Raw genomic sequence first — 19,586 nt, 5'->3', positions numbered from 1 at the left:
GGAATTTTCCCCTTTTCTTTCCTATTATTACTTCTTTCTTCTTATTTTATGTTTTGAATGTATGGAGTAAGTAGTTTGTACCATATAACAGATATTTATTACTACTTCAAAGTGATATGACTGCAAGCTTTAAACTAACAAAATGTAAAAAATTGTGGGAGTGTAAGAATACTTTTTCAACTATTGCCTTGAGTTGCAATTAAACCCAGAGCACAGAGCTCCACTGCTTCAAGTCTTAAGAATGCATCTGTATAATAAAAGAATAGCCAGCAGCCTACAACTTACAACTGATAACCTACTGAAACTAAGTGGGTGCGAGCCTGTTCAGTACCTGAATCCTAATGCCCCAGTGTAGTGTCAGGGACACTTTACTGTAAAAATAGGCACTGTCCTTTGGAGGTGACATTAAACTGAGGTCCTGATTCTCTGTGGTCATTAAAAATCCCAGGGCATTTCTCAAAAAGAGTAGAGGTGTTACCCCAGCATCCTGGCTAATATTTCCCACTGGTCTTTACCAATCATTGCCTCTCCCAAAAAATCCCCATCTATGAACTGGCTTCATCACTCTGTGCTCCTCCCCACTGATAGCTGGTGTGTGGTGAGTGTACTGGTGCATTTTGACTGCCGTCACATCATTAAGGTGGGCTTGAACAATGGTGGTGGTGGGGAGTCCCCATTACCTGTAAAGCGCTTTGAGTGGAGTGGAGTACTCAGAAAAGTGCTATATAAGTGTAAGGAATTATTATTATTATTTGTGACAGGCCTCTATTACAAGCATGCTTGTGTTCCAACAGCTCCTGCTATTGTCTTAATCTGGGCCAGTCTTGTCAACTCTAGTGATGAAGTGCCTGATACTCAGTGCTTCCTTGCAACCCCACAGGTTGCTAGCGAGAAATCCCTCCTTGCCCTTCTGCATCCAGCATGAGGCTTAAGCTGCCTTCTTTATCTTTTTCCCAACACCAGCATTACGATTCTGGAGTCCAGCCAAAGAGAGAAAATGCAATGCCACCCTGATAAACCAAGCCAATCATTTCACTCTCGGCACAGGACTTTCAACTTCACACACTGGCCTCGCTAAGGGTAGCTTAGATGAGAATAAAATTTATGTTCACAACATAACCCTCGAGAGTTAGACTGCTTGTCCAATCTTGTTTTACAAAGGTTAGTTTGTGACAGTAAGTAACAGTATTGGGTTCTGAGAATATCGATTCTGACGTATTATGAGGCTTAATAATCAAATGAATTATATGAATTAATCACATTTAGTCACATTAATAAAATGAAATTTAGTTTACAAATTAAACCATATCAAATGTTATATTCAGGGGTATGCTAAACCCTCATGTTGTTAATCTCTTTTTCAATTCCTGAGTGAAGGATTAGCCATTAGACTCAAGGCAGGATGATTCATGTACAGTAAATACTGTATCATTACTAGTGTTAACTTCCTATGCATGTTTTGTTATTATAGTAATTAAATTGTATTTTATATACAATATATCCATGCACAGATATTGCTTGTTGTGTTGTCTGACTCTCCAATTGTAGCTACAAAAGTATACTTGTAATTTACTACCATGACCACTGGTTAAGATGGCTATATTCCTGAAACAATGTCATTTTTACTAATTATTTCTTTTTAAAGTATGGTGTGTGGTGGAAAACACTAATAGTACTATAGTGGATTATAATTCATTGATTTCTCATGATGCAACCCCTCTGTCTTGCAGTCAATCCATTACTGCTCCCAGTGGTCTGGTAAATACTGTAGGATGTATAGGAACTGAAATGTCTATGTTTTCTTGCCAGAGTTGAACCGCTTTATCTTTCCTCTCAAACTTTGTGCTTGGAGACTCTTCCCAGTGTCATGCCTCCTCATGAGCAAACAGAACCAGCAGCTCCACACAAGGCAAGAAGTCAGAACTCATCCCACATGTTTCATTACTGCAGCAGTGTGTTAGATAAACAGAGTTATAGTTATCACACGCCATGTAAAAATTGATCTTCTAGGCCTTTTCATTTTTCACATAGTTTCTCTTCATCTTGCCTTGCATATTTAACAACAACAACTTGCAAAGAATCATGAGAATTTTTATGAAATTGTAAAGAACAGTGTAAAGTCACCGTTTTTCTCTCATGCTTTGTGGTCCTTTAAACTTCTTCCAATCATCTTTTACTATGTTTTTTACTAAGTACTATATTTTTCTCAAGGTCTGCATTTAAAATTATTTTGGAACCTTGGGCTGGTTTAAGGAGTTTTTAATAAAATGGCAAAATGAAATTGCAGTTAGATGCCACTTCATTGTGTCGATTACAGGATGTACAGATGTACATTTCTCTTTTTCTTGCATGACTATTGAAATTATGGACATTTATGCAGTAGTTGTAGCTGAATTATAATATATGGAGAAGGTATTGTCCCCTGCTGGATTTTTCCACATTTTGTTGTGTTACAACCAGAAAACTTGACAGATGTACGTATCCTTTCCCCTTTTGATCCATACAACTTCCACTACGGTATCAATGTGTTTGGAGCTAAAAAATAGTTAGATAAAATAAAAACAATAAAACTCTTCATGGGAAAATAATTCACCCATTTGGCACTCCTTAATAATCTCTGCCTCAACCAATTGCCTTCAATATGTTGTTTGGAATCCATCTGTGTGAAATAAAACTGGTTAATCATTCAGATTGAGCACACTTCTCTATGTAAGGTTAAACTGGAACTTACAAAGAAAGCAATATAAAGACCAACCAGCATCTTCAACAACTAAGGAACTAAGGAATTGTGGACAAACAGAAGGTGAGCGATACCAAAGACTTCCTCCAGGTGCTCCATCTTCCAAAGTTCAAAGACAGATTGGAGTTGTTATCAGTGTGTGTGTATTTGTCTGTGTGTGCCCTGTGATGGACTGAAGTCTCGTTCTGGGTGTACCCTGTACTGGATAAAGCAGTTTAGAAGATGGATGATATGTTCACACACTGTTCACAGTGTAACTCTTAAAGCATGCAAATCAGACTACACAGTATTTACAGAAGTATGGTCTGATCCACAGTATCAAGTGCCTTAGAAAAAAAGTATAAAGACAGTGGCATGATGATATTTATGAATACTTATTACATTATCGAATTTCAAGGGTGTTGTGTCACATATATGCATGGAACATAAATCAGATTGTAATAAAATGCAGCTGTTGTCCTAATCTTACAAAGTCAAGATAAATAATATTTTTCAGTACCAGTCAGGGTCTGTCTCATCAGCAGCCTGTTTGCAAAGTGGAAGAAAAACATCAAGAAGTCCAGTCTACTTTTTAAAAGAGACTTCGAAGCAGTGGCTCAGTAGAGCAAATCTGTATATGATCAGCAGGAAGTTTAAGAATAACCAGCAGACACATTCCTGTCAATTAAAAATATCCTCCAATTGAACTGAATTCCAAAATGCTTAGGGATTAGTTTAGAGAATTGAGGGATGGTCAGATAGTATACTCTCCCGTGAAGTGTGTTAAATTGATAGTCTGAGTGTCATCTCTGATGAAAAGTTCATACTCTAAGGAGTGCATGAGGACAGATTGGCACTCTCCTTTGCAAAGTGTGGACACTCAGTTGGGAGGTGTGTAAAACTGCGGGTAGGACAGGCATTCTGTCTTGAAGAATATATTGTAGACTCATTGGCAGAGATGTGTAAAGTCAATGGTCAGACTCTTTGTCTAAATAATGTTCTCTGGTGGAGTGTGTCTGAGACTGAAAGTGAAACTATTGTACTCTGTAAAAAAGTATAGGGGGAGGGGGTGTACCTTGGTTGAGATGCTTAAAGGAAGGTTCATTCCTTTTACAGGAATTCTCAAGAATGTCAATGAACAGAAATGTTCATACACAGATTCTTCTCAAAACCTTTCAAGTCTGCTGGAGATGTACAGTATGCGGCAGACAGTCAGCTCTCATAGACGCTGAGACACACCTATGGCTTTTGTGAGGCCTGCACACATGGAAAATCACGATAGACCAAGAAAATATATATTTTTTAATTTATTTAATAACAAAGAATTACTCTGGAAAAAACACACTTTAAGCCAAAGAGTGGTTCGTATTGGTGCTCACATTTACCAACTCTCTTTAGTCCACTGTCGGTAACCATTTAATAATCTTTTTCCTGGTGTGCACATAGCGTAATTGATGTAGTAATTAAAGAATACTGAGATCTTAATAAAGCATATGTTGCATTATACAGTATATTACTATTTGAAGTAGAATAAATGTCTTCCTGGATATAGGGTGTAAGAGGACCCAGGGAAGGGTCATTTCTAACCAGTATTTCCAGAACGAAACACTGAAAATACTCTATATAGACCTGGGCAAGATGCCCGCCAAGGATAACCAGCTGACCCGCTGTTGGAAAAGGCCTATGCAGCGAAACAAGGAAACACAGCTAAACGACATCAGTAAACAGAATATAAATGTCCTAGAAGTGGTGAGCCGGCGCAAAAGCCAATAAGGTTAATGCGTTTTGGAGGAAGGAGAGGAATAGGATTGTGCTTGATAGGAATAAGGAATAAGGAATAAGGAAGAAGGAATAAGGAATAAGGAAGAAGGAAGAAGGAAGAAGGAAGAACGGACTACGGTTTACGACTAAGATTTACAGATTTGGTTACGATACGGATTGGTGTGGACTTACGGACTTTGGATTTTGGATTGTTTAAGGAAACTGGAATCGGATTACGGACCAGAATTGAGAAACGTACGGGCAAAGAACGGAGAAGATCAGTCTGGTGTGAGTAACATCCCTTTTACACCTGCTTTTCCCCCAGCGACACCACAAGGGATACAAAAAACCTTCTTTTAATTTCCTGCAACTTTTGTAGAAAACCCCCCAAAAGTCATTTGGAACAGTTATAACCAGCAAACTACTGCAGCAGAATTGCTGTAGAGTACTTGCTTTCTGGTTCTTATAAACATTTTTTGTTCAACCCAACTTCTGTCTATCTAAATAAATCTAGGGAATGAAAACAATACATTGGGTATACTGATTATATTACTATGGTTTTTATATGCTTCCAGTTTCTCTGACCTCTCTGGTTAGAGGTTTGATACTCAGGAATTTAAGTACTTGTGATATTTTCTTTAAATACTCTGGTAAACACTGTAAATATTCAGTTTTTTGAAAGATGAATATAGCTATAGAGATATAGTTAAAGATAACTATGAGATGTTTTCCCAAACTTGAATTCTACCATACTGTTTTTGAAATTTCCTTTACTGTTTACACATTCTGTGCTGATCATTGTATTTTGGTAAATTCACAAACGGGACTATTTTCAACTATAATTGAATTTAAATCAATGCTAAAAATTAGGAGACCAATGGTCCTAACCCAGATCCCTGTGGTACCCCACTATTTACACCTTAATTTAAGCATTTGAGCATCCTTATTTGTAATGGTCTTTTAATGCAAGAAGTTGTACATACTAACTTTAAAACACATAATGTAGCTCCAAAGAGGGATTGAAACTTTAAATGTCCTTTGATTTGACTATTTATTTTTTAAAAAAATACTGTTAGTGTGGATTTTAATGAATGCGATGAGATCCACATATAACAGCAAGCGAGTGTGTATTATGCCAGAAATAGGGCATACTTTCATACAATTGAGGCACAGAGGAAGAGCAAGATCTTATGCCATATAATTTTCTTCTCTAACTTCACTGGAAAACCAAATGATACAAAACAGACTCTACACTACAATGTAAAATAGTGTAACCAAATTCAACAGAACATGCAATTAACTTTACTAAATAAGTACCTGCTATAACTAACTACTACTAACTACCTGCTATAATACAATGAGAAACTCCTTAGATTACTTCTTCATTTAAAAAAAATATTGACACAGCTAAGTATTGTGACATGCTAGTTAAAGCTCTTTTTTAAGGAAATGCAATTGTATGCTAATGTTCCTTTTTTTAGGCTAAATTTTTAACTCTTGTGATGACATTAAAATATCTGAGACATATTTAATTTTACTCTTTGCACAAATGCATGAAAAACCCTGGTATTCAAATGCAAAATTTCCACCACCACCCCTTTGGGTGGGCTGAGAAAGCAAAGTTATTGAAAATACATGATTACTACAAATACTATAAATACTTGTAGATGCTACTTTCAACAGCAAAAACTGGCACATTAATGAATAAGGTTGGTTTCACTGATTGTGCTGTTTGGGGGGGACCAACTTAACAGAGCTATTTTCCTGACATGAATCCAACTCTCTTGAAAATAAAGTAAAAAAAAAACAGTTTTATTCCAGTAAGCAATGCCTGAATCGGGCCATTAGTTTGCTTTTTGTAAATTTATTTTTGTGAATTGTTGAGTCCCAACCATTTTTAATGTTTCAGGCACATTTTAATCATGTCATATTTTGAACACATCTGATTATTATTTGTAATCTATTTAGTCCTGTTTGGAAAATTCTTAGATAGAGATAATTCCTCAATTCCTTAAGATTGTAAGATGGCGCCGACAGGGAAGGCTGCCGTCCTGCGAGCTCCCATTTGTCCTTGTCTATTTCTTTATTTTTTTTTGTTTTTCGTACTGCTAACTGCACATACTGCTTGCTCGGTGATTAGTTATGACCGACAAACACTTATGAACATAAGATCGAATATTGGCACAGTTAAATCTACACCAGTAATTACTGCCGACTATATGGACTGTGGTGTCTCACCTGTACCTGTATTGGGAAGAAGACGGCGTCGTAGGAAGAGGGGCAGGCGTTCTGGTAAGATTGAGGCAACGCAGCAATCGCACCCCGCTCCCGAGTATACTTCTTACTAATGTTCAGTCACTGGACAATAAACTGGATGAACTGAGAGCAAGGCTTGCTTTCCAACGGGACATCAAGAACTGCAACGTACTGGCATTCACTGAAACCTGGCTTGACCCATCTGTTCCGGACTCTGCTATTCTCCCGGGAGGATTTTCTATTCACCGTCAGGACAGAACAACGGATTCGGGTAAGAGCAAAGGCGGCGGGGTATGCTTCATGGTAAACAATTCCTGGTGTACAGACGTGGAGATTATTTCAACATCTTCCTCTACACATCTTGAACATTTGACAATAAAATGTCGCCCTTTCTACCTCCCGAGGGAGTTCACATCGGTAGTTCTCACAGTGGTGTATATTCCGCCGCAGGCAAATTACTCAAAGGCACTGGATGAACTACACTCTCACCTTAACAGACACGAGAATACACATCCTGAGGGGGCATTAATCATAGCGGGTGATTTCAACGGTGCGAACTTGAAAAAAACAATGCCTAATCTACATCAACACATCGACTGCCCGACGTGCAGAACAAACACATTGGACAATGTTTACACTCCCTTCCGGGATGGTTACAAAGCCCTCCCCCGACCTCCTTTCGGCAAATCTGATCACGCCTCCGTTCTGCTACTTCCCGTTTACAACCAGAAGCTTAAACAGGAGAGGCCAGCGTTAAGAACCATTCAATGTTGGTCGGATGAATCAGATTTTATACTAAATCACTGTTTTGCTACCACTGACTGGCAGATCTTCCGCGAAGCTGCCGAAAATAATATCAATCTGTATACGGACTATGTTACTGGCTACATCAGTAAATGTATTAAAGACATGGTTCCCAGGATTACTGTTCGCACATATCCAAATCGGAAACCGTGGATAAATGCTGAGATACGCGCCAAACTGAAAGCTAGGACAGCTGCTTTCAATTCTGGCGATATGGGTAAATACAAAAAATCCAGATACAACCTCAGGAAAGCCATCAAAAGAGCTAAATACAACTACAGAGTAAAACTAGAGTCATATTATCACGGCTGCAACACACGGACCATGTGGAGTGGTATACGCACCATTACAGACTACAAAACACAACCCAGCTATATCGCACAACAGTCTGCCTCTCTTCCTGATGAGCTAAATTCATTCTATGCTCGGTTTGAGGTCAGCAACGCAGATCCAGTCAGGAAGATTCCAGAAATCCAAGACAAAAACCCACTGATCATATCCAGAGCGGATGTGTGTAAAGTTTTTAAAAAGACCAATCCACGCAAGGCTCCTGGCCCTGATGCCATCCCTGGCCGCGTTCTGAAGGCATGTGCAGACCAGCTGGCAGATGTCTTCTCGGACATATTCAATCTCTCCCTAACTCAGTCTATAGTTCCTTCCTGCTTTAAGAAAACCACCATAGTCCCTGTTCCTAAAAAATCCAGAGTCAGCTGCCTAAATGACTGCCCTGTTGCACTCACATCAGTTATCATGAAGTGCTTCGAGCGGTTGGTCAAAGCATACATCACCTCCTCACTGCCTGACACCCTAGACCCACTGCAATTTGCATACCGCCAGAACAGGTCAACAGAAGATGCTATTGCCACTGCCCTCCATACTGCCCTCTGACACCTAGATAAGAAAGGAACATATGTGAGAATGCTGTTTGTTGATTACAGCTCAGCATTCAATACCATAGTGCCCTCAAAGCTCGTCATCAAGCTCCAGGACCTGGGACTGATCACCTCCCTCTGTAATTGGATCCTGGACTTCTTGACTTAAGTTCCTGGGAGCTAACATCTCAGAGGATTTAACCTGGACCCACCACACCAACACCGTGGTCAAGACAGCACGGCAGCGCTTGTTCTTTCTCCGCAGGCTAAAGAAGTTCGGCATGCCATCACATATCCAGGCCAACTTCTACAGGTGCACTATTGAGAGCATCCTGACTGGTTGCATCACTGCCTGGTATGGGAGCTGCTCCGCACGGGATCGCAAAGTATTGCAGAGGGTGGTGAAGTCAGCGCAGCTTATCACCAGCTGTGAGCTACCAAGCATCCAGGAGATCTACTCAGCTAGATGTCTGAAGAAGGCCAGGTCTATTCTCAAGGACCCCAGTCATCCCAGTCACAAACTGTTTTCCCTCCTACCGTCTGGTAAACGGTACCAAAGCATTCGGTCCAAGTCCAACAGACTACGGAACAGCTTCTACCTCCAGGCAATAAGACTGCTAAATAGCCAACCTGTAGCTCCTTAGCAAATCACCTGTAATGGCTACATGGAGACACAATGCTCACTATATTCAGCATAACTGCACTACATGTATATATTGCATACACCATGGACACATAACACCTCTACTCACATTGAGTTTTATTCAATTTAAAAAATGTAACCTCAATTTTGTGATTTTTGTGAATTTTTGTGATTTTTGTGATTCTTGTAATTTTTGTGAGCTCGCAGAAAAAGACTTTTCATTGCCAGCAACTACTGCTGCACGCCATATTGTTGTGCATTTGATAAATAAACTTTGATTTGATTTGAATTCAATCCACCCATCCATCTTCAAACCCCTTTATTCAGTACAGGGTTGCTGGAGAGCAACGGGCACAAGACAGGGAACACCATGGATGTGACACCTGTCCATCGCAGAGCACACAGATTCACAACAGGGCCATTTTATTTCCAGAAACCAAATTACCTACCAGAATGTTTTTGGACTGTGGGAAGAAAATGCAGCACCTAAAGGAAACCCACGTGAACAGGAGGGGAATATTTTGAAACTCTGTAACTATTCCAGAATCCATTTGACAAAACCCATTACAATTTTAGATTCCATTCAACATTCAGAGTTGAATGCCAGTTTCTATATACTGTATGCTGTACATACAAACGTAAGGTCAATTAGCTTGTTCTGAAGAACAAAAAATAGAAGATACCTTCGCCCATGATTGTTATAGCCTATTAATGTACAGTATTAGGAAATATACACTCTGGACATTGCAGGACACACACAAACACACTCATACTCACAGTATAGCCAATTTACAGTAAAAACAAGAAAACAATGAAGATGCAGATAAAATGTATATCCAAATACCCCACACACATTATACATTTTACAGACTGGTGAGATATCTATCACAAAAGGGCATAATAAAAATGAGATAACAATACATTTACCACAGATATTCTAGTTGTTCTGTTTACTTAGTGTCACGACTGCCAACCTGCCCAGACCAGCCCCCAAGAGAGCTAACCAGTGCCAGCAGCTGGGCAATAATTACAAGTGCCGCCGCACATGTTAACTCGGCACCAGACGCCCAACTGTGTGGCAGGCTGCAGTATTTAAGCCATTCAAACCTGCTTCTTGTTGCTCGGTATTGAGTCTACTCTTTGAGAGCTCTACCTGGCGTTTATTCTGTATTTCGCATTCTCCTGGATACTGGACTCCCTTTTTGCCTCTTGACCTTGGACCTTGCCTTTCGATTTGGATTGTTTGCCTCTATTTGTACTTCATGGATTTCAAACCACCTTTCTCCTTCTGACCACGATCCCGCCTGACATTCCAGCTTGTTTGCCTGCCTTGACATTACCTACTCCTGTGTCTGCACAGGATCCACATATCTCTTCATTGGGATCTCCTTACAGAATACTAAGCCTCAAGATGGATCCCGCAGACGCTCAAGCTTTTCGCTCCCTCCTCCATCATCACTTCCAAGCCCTCTCCCAGCTTCAATTGTCAGTACAGCACCTCACTAACCACGTCCCCTGGCTTTTGTCTCCTCCTGTATCCCCGGCTCCCATACCGACTCCTGCAATGTCTGTCTCCCAAGCCTCTGCCCTGCCCTCCACGGCCCCGCCCACCTCTCCCCCAACCTTACTGTTGGTTCTCCCCGAGAAATATGATGGTAATCCTACGGGCTGCAGAGGTTTTATTGCTCAGTGCTACCTGGCATTTCAGTTGCATCCTGAGCGTTTTCCTGCTCCTCGGGAGCAGATCAGATTGCTCATGGGCAAGGCATTGGATTGAGCAGCAGTCCTGCTTGCCAGAGGAGACTCTCAATTCTCAGAATTTCGTCTTTTTGCAGACCGGCTCCAGGCGAGCTTTTCGCAAAATAACCTGGACTTGACTCACCTTCAGCTGTCTGTGCTTCACCAGGGCAACAGACCACTACAAGATTACATGGTCGAATTTCAAACCCTTGCCGCTGAGCCTGCCTGGAACTCGGAGGCTCTGGTCTGCCTCTTCTGTAAGGGTCTGTTGGGGGACTTGAATGACCATCTGGTACTCACCCCTGTTGACACCCAGTCCCTGGAAGTGGCGAACGCTCAAGGTAGTCGAATTGGACACCCACATTAAGATTTGAAGAGCAGAGAGATACTTTGGAAGCAGACCTGTACGTCCTGAGGGATCTCTCCCTTCACTGCCTGCTCTGCCACATGCCCCTCTTTCCTCACAAGAAAAGGAAGGAGCCGTTGGGAGGGACGATGCCTTTATTGCGCTGCATCAGATCATCTACTCACTGCCTGTCCTTCAAGACCACCATATCCACCTCGATCACTCCCGCAGCCCACAGCTAATGTCAGTAGCGCCGTTTTTAATCAGGCCTCTTCTGGGTCTTTTTTCCCGGCGGAGCTGTCATGGTCGGATATTCGCCTACCTCTGTCTGTTTTTGTCGACTCAGGTGCTAAAAGGATGCCTCTTTTGCTAAAAAATTGAATATTCCTCTGGCGTCCGTGTCACCCCCAGTCAAGATTCAAGCATTGTACGGTTCTCCTCTCACTCCTGGTCAGATTATCTGGCAAACCATCCCCCTTTCTCTCATGGTCGGGGCCATGCATGCGGAGAATATTTCATTTTTACTCCTACCCTCTAATACTGGGCCTTCCCTGGCTCATAAAACATGATCCTCACATCTCCTGGGCCAGGAATGAGATAATTGCTTGGAGCCACACCTGCCATAACAATTGTTGTCACCCCCCTGTTAAGGTTTCTGGTGCAGTACTTCCCATGGAAGGGTAATCTACCATTCCGCCCCATTATGTGCACCTGAAACAGGCCTTTGATAAACAGAAGGCTCTTTCTCTCCCCCTCCCCTGACCTGTGATTGCTCAACAGAATTGTTGACAGGAACCCTCCCACCCAAGGGTCACATTTACCCTCTAACTCAGACAGAGAATCAGGCCATGCAAGACTATATTAAGGAAGCCCTGGACTCAGGCTTTATTCTCTCCTCCTCATCCCCAGCCTGTGCCGGGTTTTTTTTCACTGGGAAGAAGGATGGCTCCTTGCGGCCTTGTATTGACTACAGGGGGTTGAACTCCATTACGGTTAAACATCACTACCCCCTGCCTCTAATTCCATCGGCTTTGGAGTTCTTGCGGGGAGCCTCCATCTTTTTGAAACAAGATCTGTGGGGGCTTACAATCTAATCAGGATACGCGAAGGGGATGAGTGGAAGACGGCCTTTATGACCACGCATGGCCATCATGAATACCAAGTCATGCCCTTTGGCCTCGTTAATGCCCCAGCGGTCTTCCAGTCCTTCATGAATGACATTTTTAGGGACATTATTGGTAACTTTGTTTTGGTTTATCTGGACGACATTCTGATTTTTTCCACCAACCCTCAGGATCATGTCCGCCACGTCCAGGAGGTGTTGTCCAGACTGATTGACAATAAACTCTACGCTAAGCTTGAGAAGTGTGTTTTCATGTCTCGAAGATATGCTTCCTGGGCTACATTATTTCTCCCCTGGCAGTGGAGATGGACTCAACTAAGGTTGCGGCCATGAATGACTGGCCTGTCCCTTGGGATCTGAAACAGATCCAACACTTTCTGGGTTTTGCCAATTTTTACAGGCGCTTCATTATGAACTTTAGCTCCGTCATAGCACCCATCACAGCCTTGACCCATAACAGACCTGGCCTGGGTAAATGGAACCCGGAGGCTAACAAGGCATTCCTACGCCTGAAGTATATCTTTGGTTCAGCTCCACTCCTCCATCACCTGGATCCCTCCAGGCCTTTCGTGGTGGAGGTTAATGGCTCTGCCTATGGGGTTGGTGCGGTCCTCTCCCAGCGCCATGGAAAAGGGCACATTCTACATCCATATGCCTTTTTCTCTAAGAAGCTCTCTCCTGCCTAAATTAATTACGACATGGGTAATCGTGAACTTCTCGCTATCAAGCTTGCCCTCGAGAAATGGAGACATTGGTTGGAAGGGGCTCAACACCCCTTTGTTATTATCACGGACCACAAGAACCTGGCCTACATCCAATCTGCCAAATGCCTCAACTCGTAACAGGCTCGTCGGTCTCTTTTCTTTTCCCGTTTCTTTTTTGTTATCACCTCTTTGCCCGGATCCAAGAATGGAAGGGCTGACGCACTTTCCCGGCTCCATGACCCCCAGACCTGGACTACACACCGGAACCTATCGTCTCGCCCAACCATGTTGTTGCAGCGATTCGCTGCTTTATTGAAGCCCAAGTCAGACGTGCCCTGGACAGAACTACGGTTCCTCTCTGTTGTCCCTTGGATAAACTCTTTGTTGTGGATAATTTGCTTTCGGCAGTGTTGCAGTGGGGTCATGACTCCTGGTTCGCGGGCCACCCTGGTATCAGACATACTCTGGACCTCCTGACCACGGACTTCTGGTGGCCTACCATGAGAGCTGATTATATTCGGGCATGTCCGATCTGTGCCAGAACCAAGACCCTCGGGCCAGGAAAACTGGTCTCCTTCACCACCTTCCGGTCCCCTGCTGCCCTTGGTCTCATATCGCGGTGGACTTCATCACGGATCTCCCCAACAGTCAAGGCAATATGGTAATCATGGTGGTCTCCGAACGCTTTTCCAAATCTGCCCATTTTGTCCCCCTCCCAGCATTACCCACACCCCATGAAATGGCAGCATTGTTGGTTCAGCAGGTCTTTCAGATACACGGTTTACCCAGGGATGTGGTCTCCGACAGGGGCCGCCAATTTGTCTCTGTCTTTTGGAAAGCCTTCTGTCAAGCTCTGGGGGCTCATGTGTCTCTAACTTCTGGATATCACCCTGAAGCCAATGGGCAGGTAGAAAGAACTAACCAATGCCTCCTTTCCTTTCTAAGAGCCTTCACCTCCTCTTCATAGGATGACTGGTCGTCGCTGCTTCCCTGGACAGAGTATGCCCACAACTCCCTTACATCCTCCTCCACAGGACTCTCTCCCTTCCTATGTTCTTTAGGATATCAACCCTCTCTCATTCCCGACACCCCTCCGGTTGAGAGGGTAGTCAACCCAGCGCCAAGACACTTTCGCCAACCGGAATCGCAGACCAGCCCCTCATTTTCAGAGAGGACAGTTTGTCTGGTTAGCCACTAAGAACCTACCTCCACGCCTGTTCTCCAAGAAGCTAGGTCCTAGATACATCGGTCCTTTCTGGATCCTATCCAGGGTCACCTATCGTCTCGCACTTCCCCCCACCCTCAAAATCCATGTGTCCTTCCACGTCTCCCTCTTGAAACCGTTCCACCACTCGCCCCTCGTGGCTCCCCAACCTTGTCCACCACCCCTGCGTACTATTCAGGGGCGTCTGGTGTATGCAGTCCACAAGATCTTCGACTTAAGATGGCACCGTGGTACCCTCCAGTATCTTGTGGACTGGGAGGGTTATGGCCCAGAAGAGAGATCTTGGGTTCCGGAGAGGGATATTTTGGACCCGGCACTCATCAACGCCTTTCACAGTGACTTTCCCCAGCGGCCGTCTCGTGCGTCAGAAGCTGCCCATTGGGGGGGGGGGGGGTACTGTCACGACCGCCAACCTGCCCAGACCAGCCCCAATAGAGTTAACCAGTGCCAGGAGTGGGGCGATAATTACAAGTGTTGTCGCATGTGTTAACTCAGCACCAGATGCCCCACAGTGCGGCAGGCTGCAGTATTTAAACCATTCAAACCCGCTTCTTGTTGCTCGGTATTGAGTCTACTCTTTGAGAGCTCTACCTGGCGTTTATTCTGTATTTCGCATTCTCCTGGATACTGGACTCCTCTTTTGCCTCTCGACCTTGGACCTTGCCTTTCGATTCAGATTGTTTGCCTCTATTTGTACTTCCTGGATTTTGAACCACCTTTCTCCTTTTGACCACAATCTCGCCTGACATTCTGGATTGTTTGCGTTGACATTACCTACTCCTGTGTCTGCACAGGATCCACATATCTTTTCATTGGGATCTCCTTACACTTAGTTATTCCATCTCTGTGTGGCACCAGCTTGAGTGTCTCTTTCTCTACGACACGGTCCAGAAACCATTTCTGTTTTTTTATAATTTTTTGTGTGCAAAAAGGTTATTTTCTGGTATCTGTGTTCCTTGTCTTTTAAAAATCTTTTGAATATTCTCAGTACAGTAGTTGATTCATTATATTTTCCTATCTGCTGTGTTTTGCAGTGATGTCTTTATTGCTCGAAAAAATATCACAGTTTTAAAAAATAATGATTGAGTGACTGACATGTTATGATACCATACAGCATGTTGAACATCCCCCAGCACCCCAGCCTCTTCTAGACTACTGGTTCAAGTGAATCACTGAATCACTGGTTGTTTCTTTTTCCTTTCGGTATCCACAGCGTTTTGCATCTTGGCAGTGATCTTATCTCTGTTGATCCTGACATTCTCCTTAGCTGCTTTCAGGAGGTCCTGGAGCTCCTGTTTGCTGTAGGATGTATTGCTGGTTGTGTAGGTCTTCCTCATCTCTTTGACCTTTTCCTCACCTGTGAGAAGAATGTTGATGGTTAGAAGACTGAGGATCTTCTATCTTGACCCATAAGTTACACACAGACACCATTGCTCTGTAGTCTAATTTGACAGTCTGCACTGATTGTAGAAGCTTAGCAGATCATTAGTTAAGACAGGTCTTTTTTCCTGTTTCTTCAGGGCTGTGGACAAGTTTGGAAGGTAGTCTCAATAGAATGATAGAATGGTGTTGTCCTGTTTGCTGTCATTCAATATTTACGTGAAGGTGAAAGTCATACCTTAAGTGTATCAAGTCTTTGACACTGCTTTTATATATTTTAACCCATGGCAATCAATGGTGAATGAATGTCTATATATAATGGATTAAGTGTTTGTAGCATATTAATTTCCAAAACAAAAGCATGACCATTTCTTGGGAATATGGGTATATGTGTGTATTACTTTGTTGCACAATTTGTTATTGCAGTTATTGCACTCTGTGATAAGTGGACAAGTTTGGAGGATAGTCTGAGACTAAGAGCGCTTTGCTTTTTAATAACACCTATCTACTGAAGGAATGGACAGGAGGGCTGGTGATTGTGAGGATTACTGAAACAGCTGGAGACGGGATTGAAAGTTTGGAAGTTTGTGGAGCTGCGGTTTGTATCTCTGCTGTTTATAGATGTTGTTGCCTCCTCTGCTGGTCACAGGTGAGGGAAGAGGAGATTGTGAGTGGCTCACAAGTTAAGTGGCTGCAATAATGCAGTGGCAAAAAGAAGCCAAGGTTTTGCAGAAACCTGTCAGTTTTTCAGTCAATCTGGCCATGTCTTCATCTGTGGATGATCTTTGGGAATACAGTATATTGGAAGTGACCAGAAGAATAACATCATGGTTACAAGCAGCAGAAATGAGGTTTCTCTGTAGGGCTGTTGGACTTACTCTCTGTTACAGGGTGAGTAGTATCTAGTGAGGATGTTGTCCCCAGAGTACCTCCTGCTGGAGACATACCAAGCATGGTTCATTGGGATGAGACTCCAGGGCAGACCTCAGATACACAGGTGAGATTATATCTCTCAGAGGTCCTGGGAGCACCAGGAGGACCTGGAGACTGTTGCCGGGGAAAGGGAAGTCTGGTCTGCCCTGCTCAGCCTGTCACCACCACAACCCTCAGTTAGAAAATGAAATGAGAAAATGAGATGAGGTGGAGACTGGCTGAGAGTCTGCTGAGATTGACTCCTGATCCAATGATCTTGCAAAGGCTCTGAGTGTCAGTATCTAAGAGTTCTTCAGTCATTTCACAGAAATTTGGACAGCATTGCCGGTTCCTTACATCATGTAATTCCCAAAACATCTAAGCGAGTGCAGTCGGACTCCAGACTCAAGCTACTTTTCTTTGGTAGCTCTCAGTGCCCATCTTGAGTAGTCTAAATGAACCATATGTAAACCCACAGTACCACCTTGTCAGCGCCTTGCATTCTTCACCAACCAAAGGTGACATGAATCCTGTAGCTAAAATCTAAAATGCCTGCTGGCTGTGGTTCACTTGCCTCCACAGTTGTTCTTGTTGAAGAGAGGGAAGTGCATAACAGTGGGGGTGTTTTCACCCTGGAAGATGTAGCAGCTTGAGGGACAATTCTTCTCCTCCTTACTCACTGGTGGGATGGGTGGGAAGGGAATATTGTTCTTCTCACAGTACTCAGCTGTCTCAGTGACAGTCTGAGATGGGAGTGGAAAGGTGAAGAGAACAGAAAAAAATTAAAGTCCACCCTCATTGTCCTCAACCTATCACTCTACAGTATCTGTTTTTATCATTACATGCTAATAAAAATGAAAAAAAAAACAATTTCTCACTCATTATCCTGGCAAATAGTGGAAATGCTCCTGAAATAATATGAATGCAAAGACCCAATGCTAAGTTACCATAAGGAATGTACTGTACAGTATGTACTGCATTAACAAATATACAAATATATATGATATATACTCATGTTTATCAGAGATTGATGTTTAAATGTGTATCTGGCAAAAACTTAAAAGATGGGTGTTATTTTCACAGGGCGTGTTTCACCTAGAAGTCATATTGCATCTGGTGGTCTGGTTATGTAAGTCCTGCTTAGTTTCTGCTCAGAAATTCGGGACTGTGTCACTTACAAACCACCATAGTTCTCAGCAGAGTTCTTCTTGCTTTCTTCCTGTTCCTTTTCTGCCTGAATCCCTCATGTAGCCTGTTTGATACTGCTCCCCTGCCTGTCTGGATTTCCCGCTTTGCTTGCCTGCTTCCTGACCTGCCTGGATTGTACTGTCTGATGTTGTGCTCCCCTGATCTGATCCTGCCTGCTGAATGTAGAAGTGTTGTCATGTCTCAAGATGGTGGCGGCTCCACATTTCTCTGTGGGTTTGGTTTGGCGGCTGCCCGCAATTTACACTTCTGTCCCCTGACACACACTTCAGTTCCCCTGGTGTTGCATCAGACCCACAGTCCTGGTGTGATGCTGTTGTTGTCTGTGGGCCCGATAGCTGAGATATTCAGCCCTGCAAGCAGGATTACAGAACATCCTATGGTCCTGGTGATTCTTCATTCCTTCAGCCCTGTTTTCTGCCTGCATTTTAGCCCTTTTACCCACCAACCCACCAACCCGCTTACCACATGGACACTACCTTTTGGTCTCTGCCTCAGCCTGCCAGCCCCTCCATCTGTCTTTGTCCTAACCTGCCTTTGGAACTTTGCACTGATTCTAATCTTCAGTGTGCACACAGATTAGCCCAGTCCCAGGCACACTTTCTTCAGTCCTCCTTGATAGCATGCTCTTAGCACAGTCCTGATATCGCTTGCCCAGTTCAGCCTATTCCTGGTGCACCCAACCCAGTCTTGTCCCTGAATCTCCTCCCTGCACTCCTTCCAGCAACTCAGAGTCCCTTCTGGAGAATGCTGGCTACTACCCCTACATGGAATTGTGACGCTCTTGCTCTAGGGCCCGTATCTCCTCCTTGCCCGCCCTCACCATTCATGTGGGCAGCACAGTTTAGCAATAGGTACTTCAGTATCCCAGTTTTTTTTTTTATTCCTGTTTAAAGCAATGTGACATACAGATCTGGCATTGGCCCACTTCACTGAGGGAATAACTCTGTAGACCACAGGAGCTCCTACTAAGCAGTCTGAGCCTGACCCATGGGTGTGTGATCCCCTTTGAAGGAAGTTACTATAACACCAACCAAATGCTTGCATATGCAGGTAATAGTGCACAATTTAAATACATGCTAATATCATGCAATGCACTGGCTAGACTTCACCGTAGTTTTATGTACTTTACCAAGAATGGGTCTCTAGCGCTGAAATCAAAGGACAAAATGAGCTGCACTCCCCTGTCTCTTCTCAGGACCAGTGGGTAGGCGCTGTTGATGGACAGACCAGCATCTAGGAGGTAGATTGTGTCCTCACTGAGCAATTCACTGGGGAGGCCGTTATCTGGGGAATGTGTAAAGAAGAAAGTTTTCAGGAGATGGCAAGAAGGAATCACATGCTCTGTTATAATGACACAAGACGTTATTCAATTCAAAACCACACAGACAAAAAAAACAGATACAGAGTGAAGGATCTCACACTTTGAAAAACAGAAAAGGTTGCTATAAAGGCAATTTATTAAAAAAAACAGTTTAACACTATTCGGTATAATGTTGCAAGTTGGTCTGTTATTTTATTTGTGTTGAGTTCTCTTACTTTACCACCCTATGATGAACAACATTTCCCTGCTAAATTTTATAGTAACTGAATGACAGTTCTGGATAAATGCACCGTCATACTACATTTTCATATTCCACAATAATAATCATAATACTGTATCATATTATGGGGTGTTAAATATATATATTATTCAGCTCAGGGTTTCAGCCATCAGCTCCTCTCCAATGGGTTGAAAAAAGATCAATGGATAAGTTCCTCTAACATGTCCATCCCTTGGGGCCATTCACTAATTTTACTAGTTTTCCACAGTGCCTTACAGGAGTTTGAGCTGATGGGAGGAGAAGAGTTTCTCTGTGAGGTGCCTTGTAGGTCTTGAATAGCTGTTGAGCCAA

At 43.1% G+C, this 19,586-nt stretch overlaps 1 protein-coding gene across 1 annotated transcript in view; it reads right to left on the bottom strand.

The window, feature by feature from the left end:
- Window positions 1–15,197: 15,197 nt before the first annotated feature.
- Window positions 15,198–19,586, bottom strand: part of LOC102683218 (cytosolic phospholipase A2 gamma-like) — a 32,586-nt gene continuing 28,197 nt past the window's right edge. Inside the window, exons 15-17 of the mRNA XM_069180566.1 lie at window positions 18,824–18,978; window positions 17,060–17,228; window positions 15,198–15,550 (exon numbers count right to left, since the gene is read on the bottom strand). Coding sequence (XP_069036667.1) covers window positions 15,363–15,550; window positions 17,060–17,228; window positions 18,824–18,978 — 512 coding nt within the window. The 3' untranslated portion in view covers window positions 15,198–15,362. The remainder of the gene's footprint in view (window positions 15,551–17,059; window positions 17,229–18,823; window positions 18,979–19,586) is intronic.

This window comes from Lepisosteus oculatus, chromosome 18 (assembly GCF_040954835.1).
Source record: "Lepisosteus oculatus isolate fLepOcu1 chromosome 18, fLepOcu1.hap2, whole genome shotgun sequence".
Lineage (NCBI taxonomy): Eukaryota > Metazoa > Chordata > Actinopteri > Semionotiformes > Lepisosteidae > Lepisosteus > Lepisosteus oculatus.
This window is presented reverse-complemented; position numbering and strand designations above follow the sequence as displayed.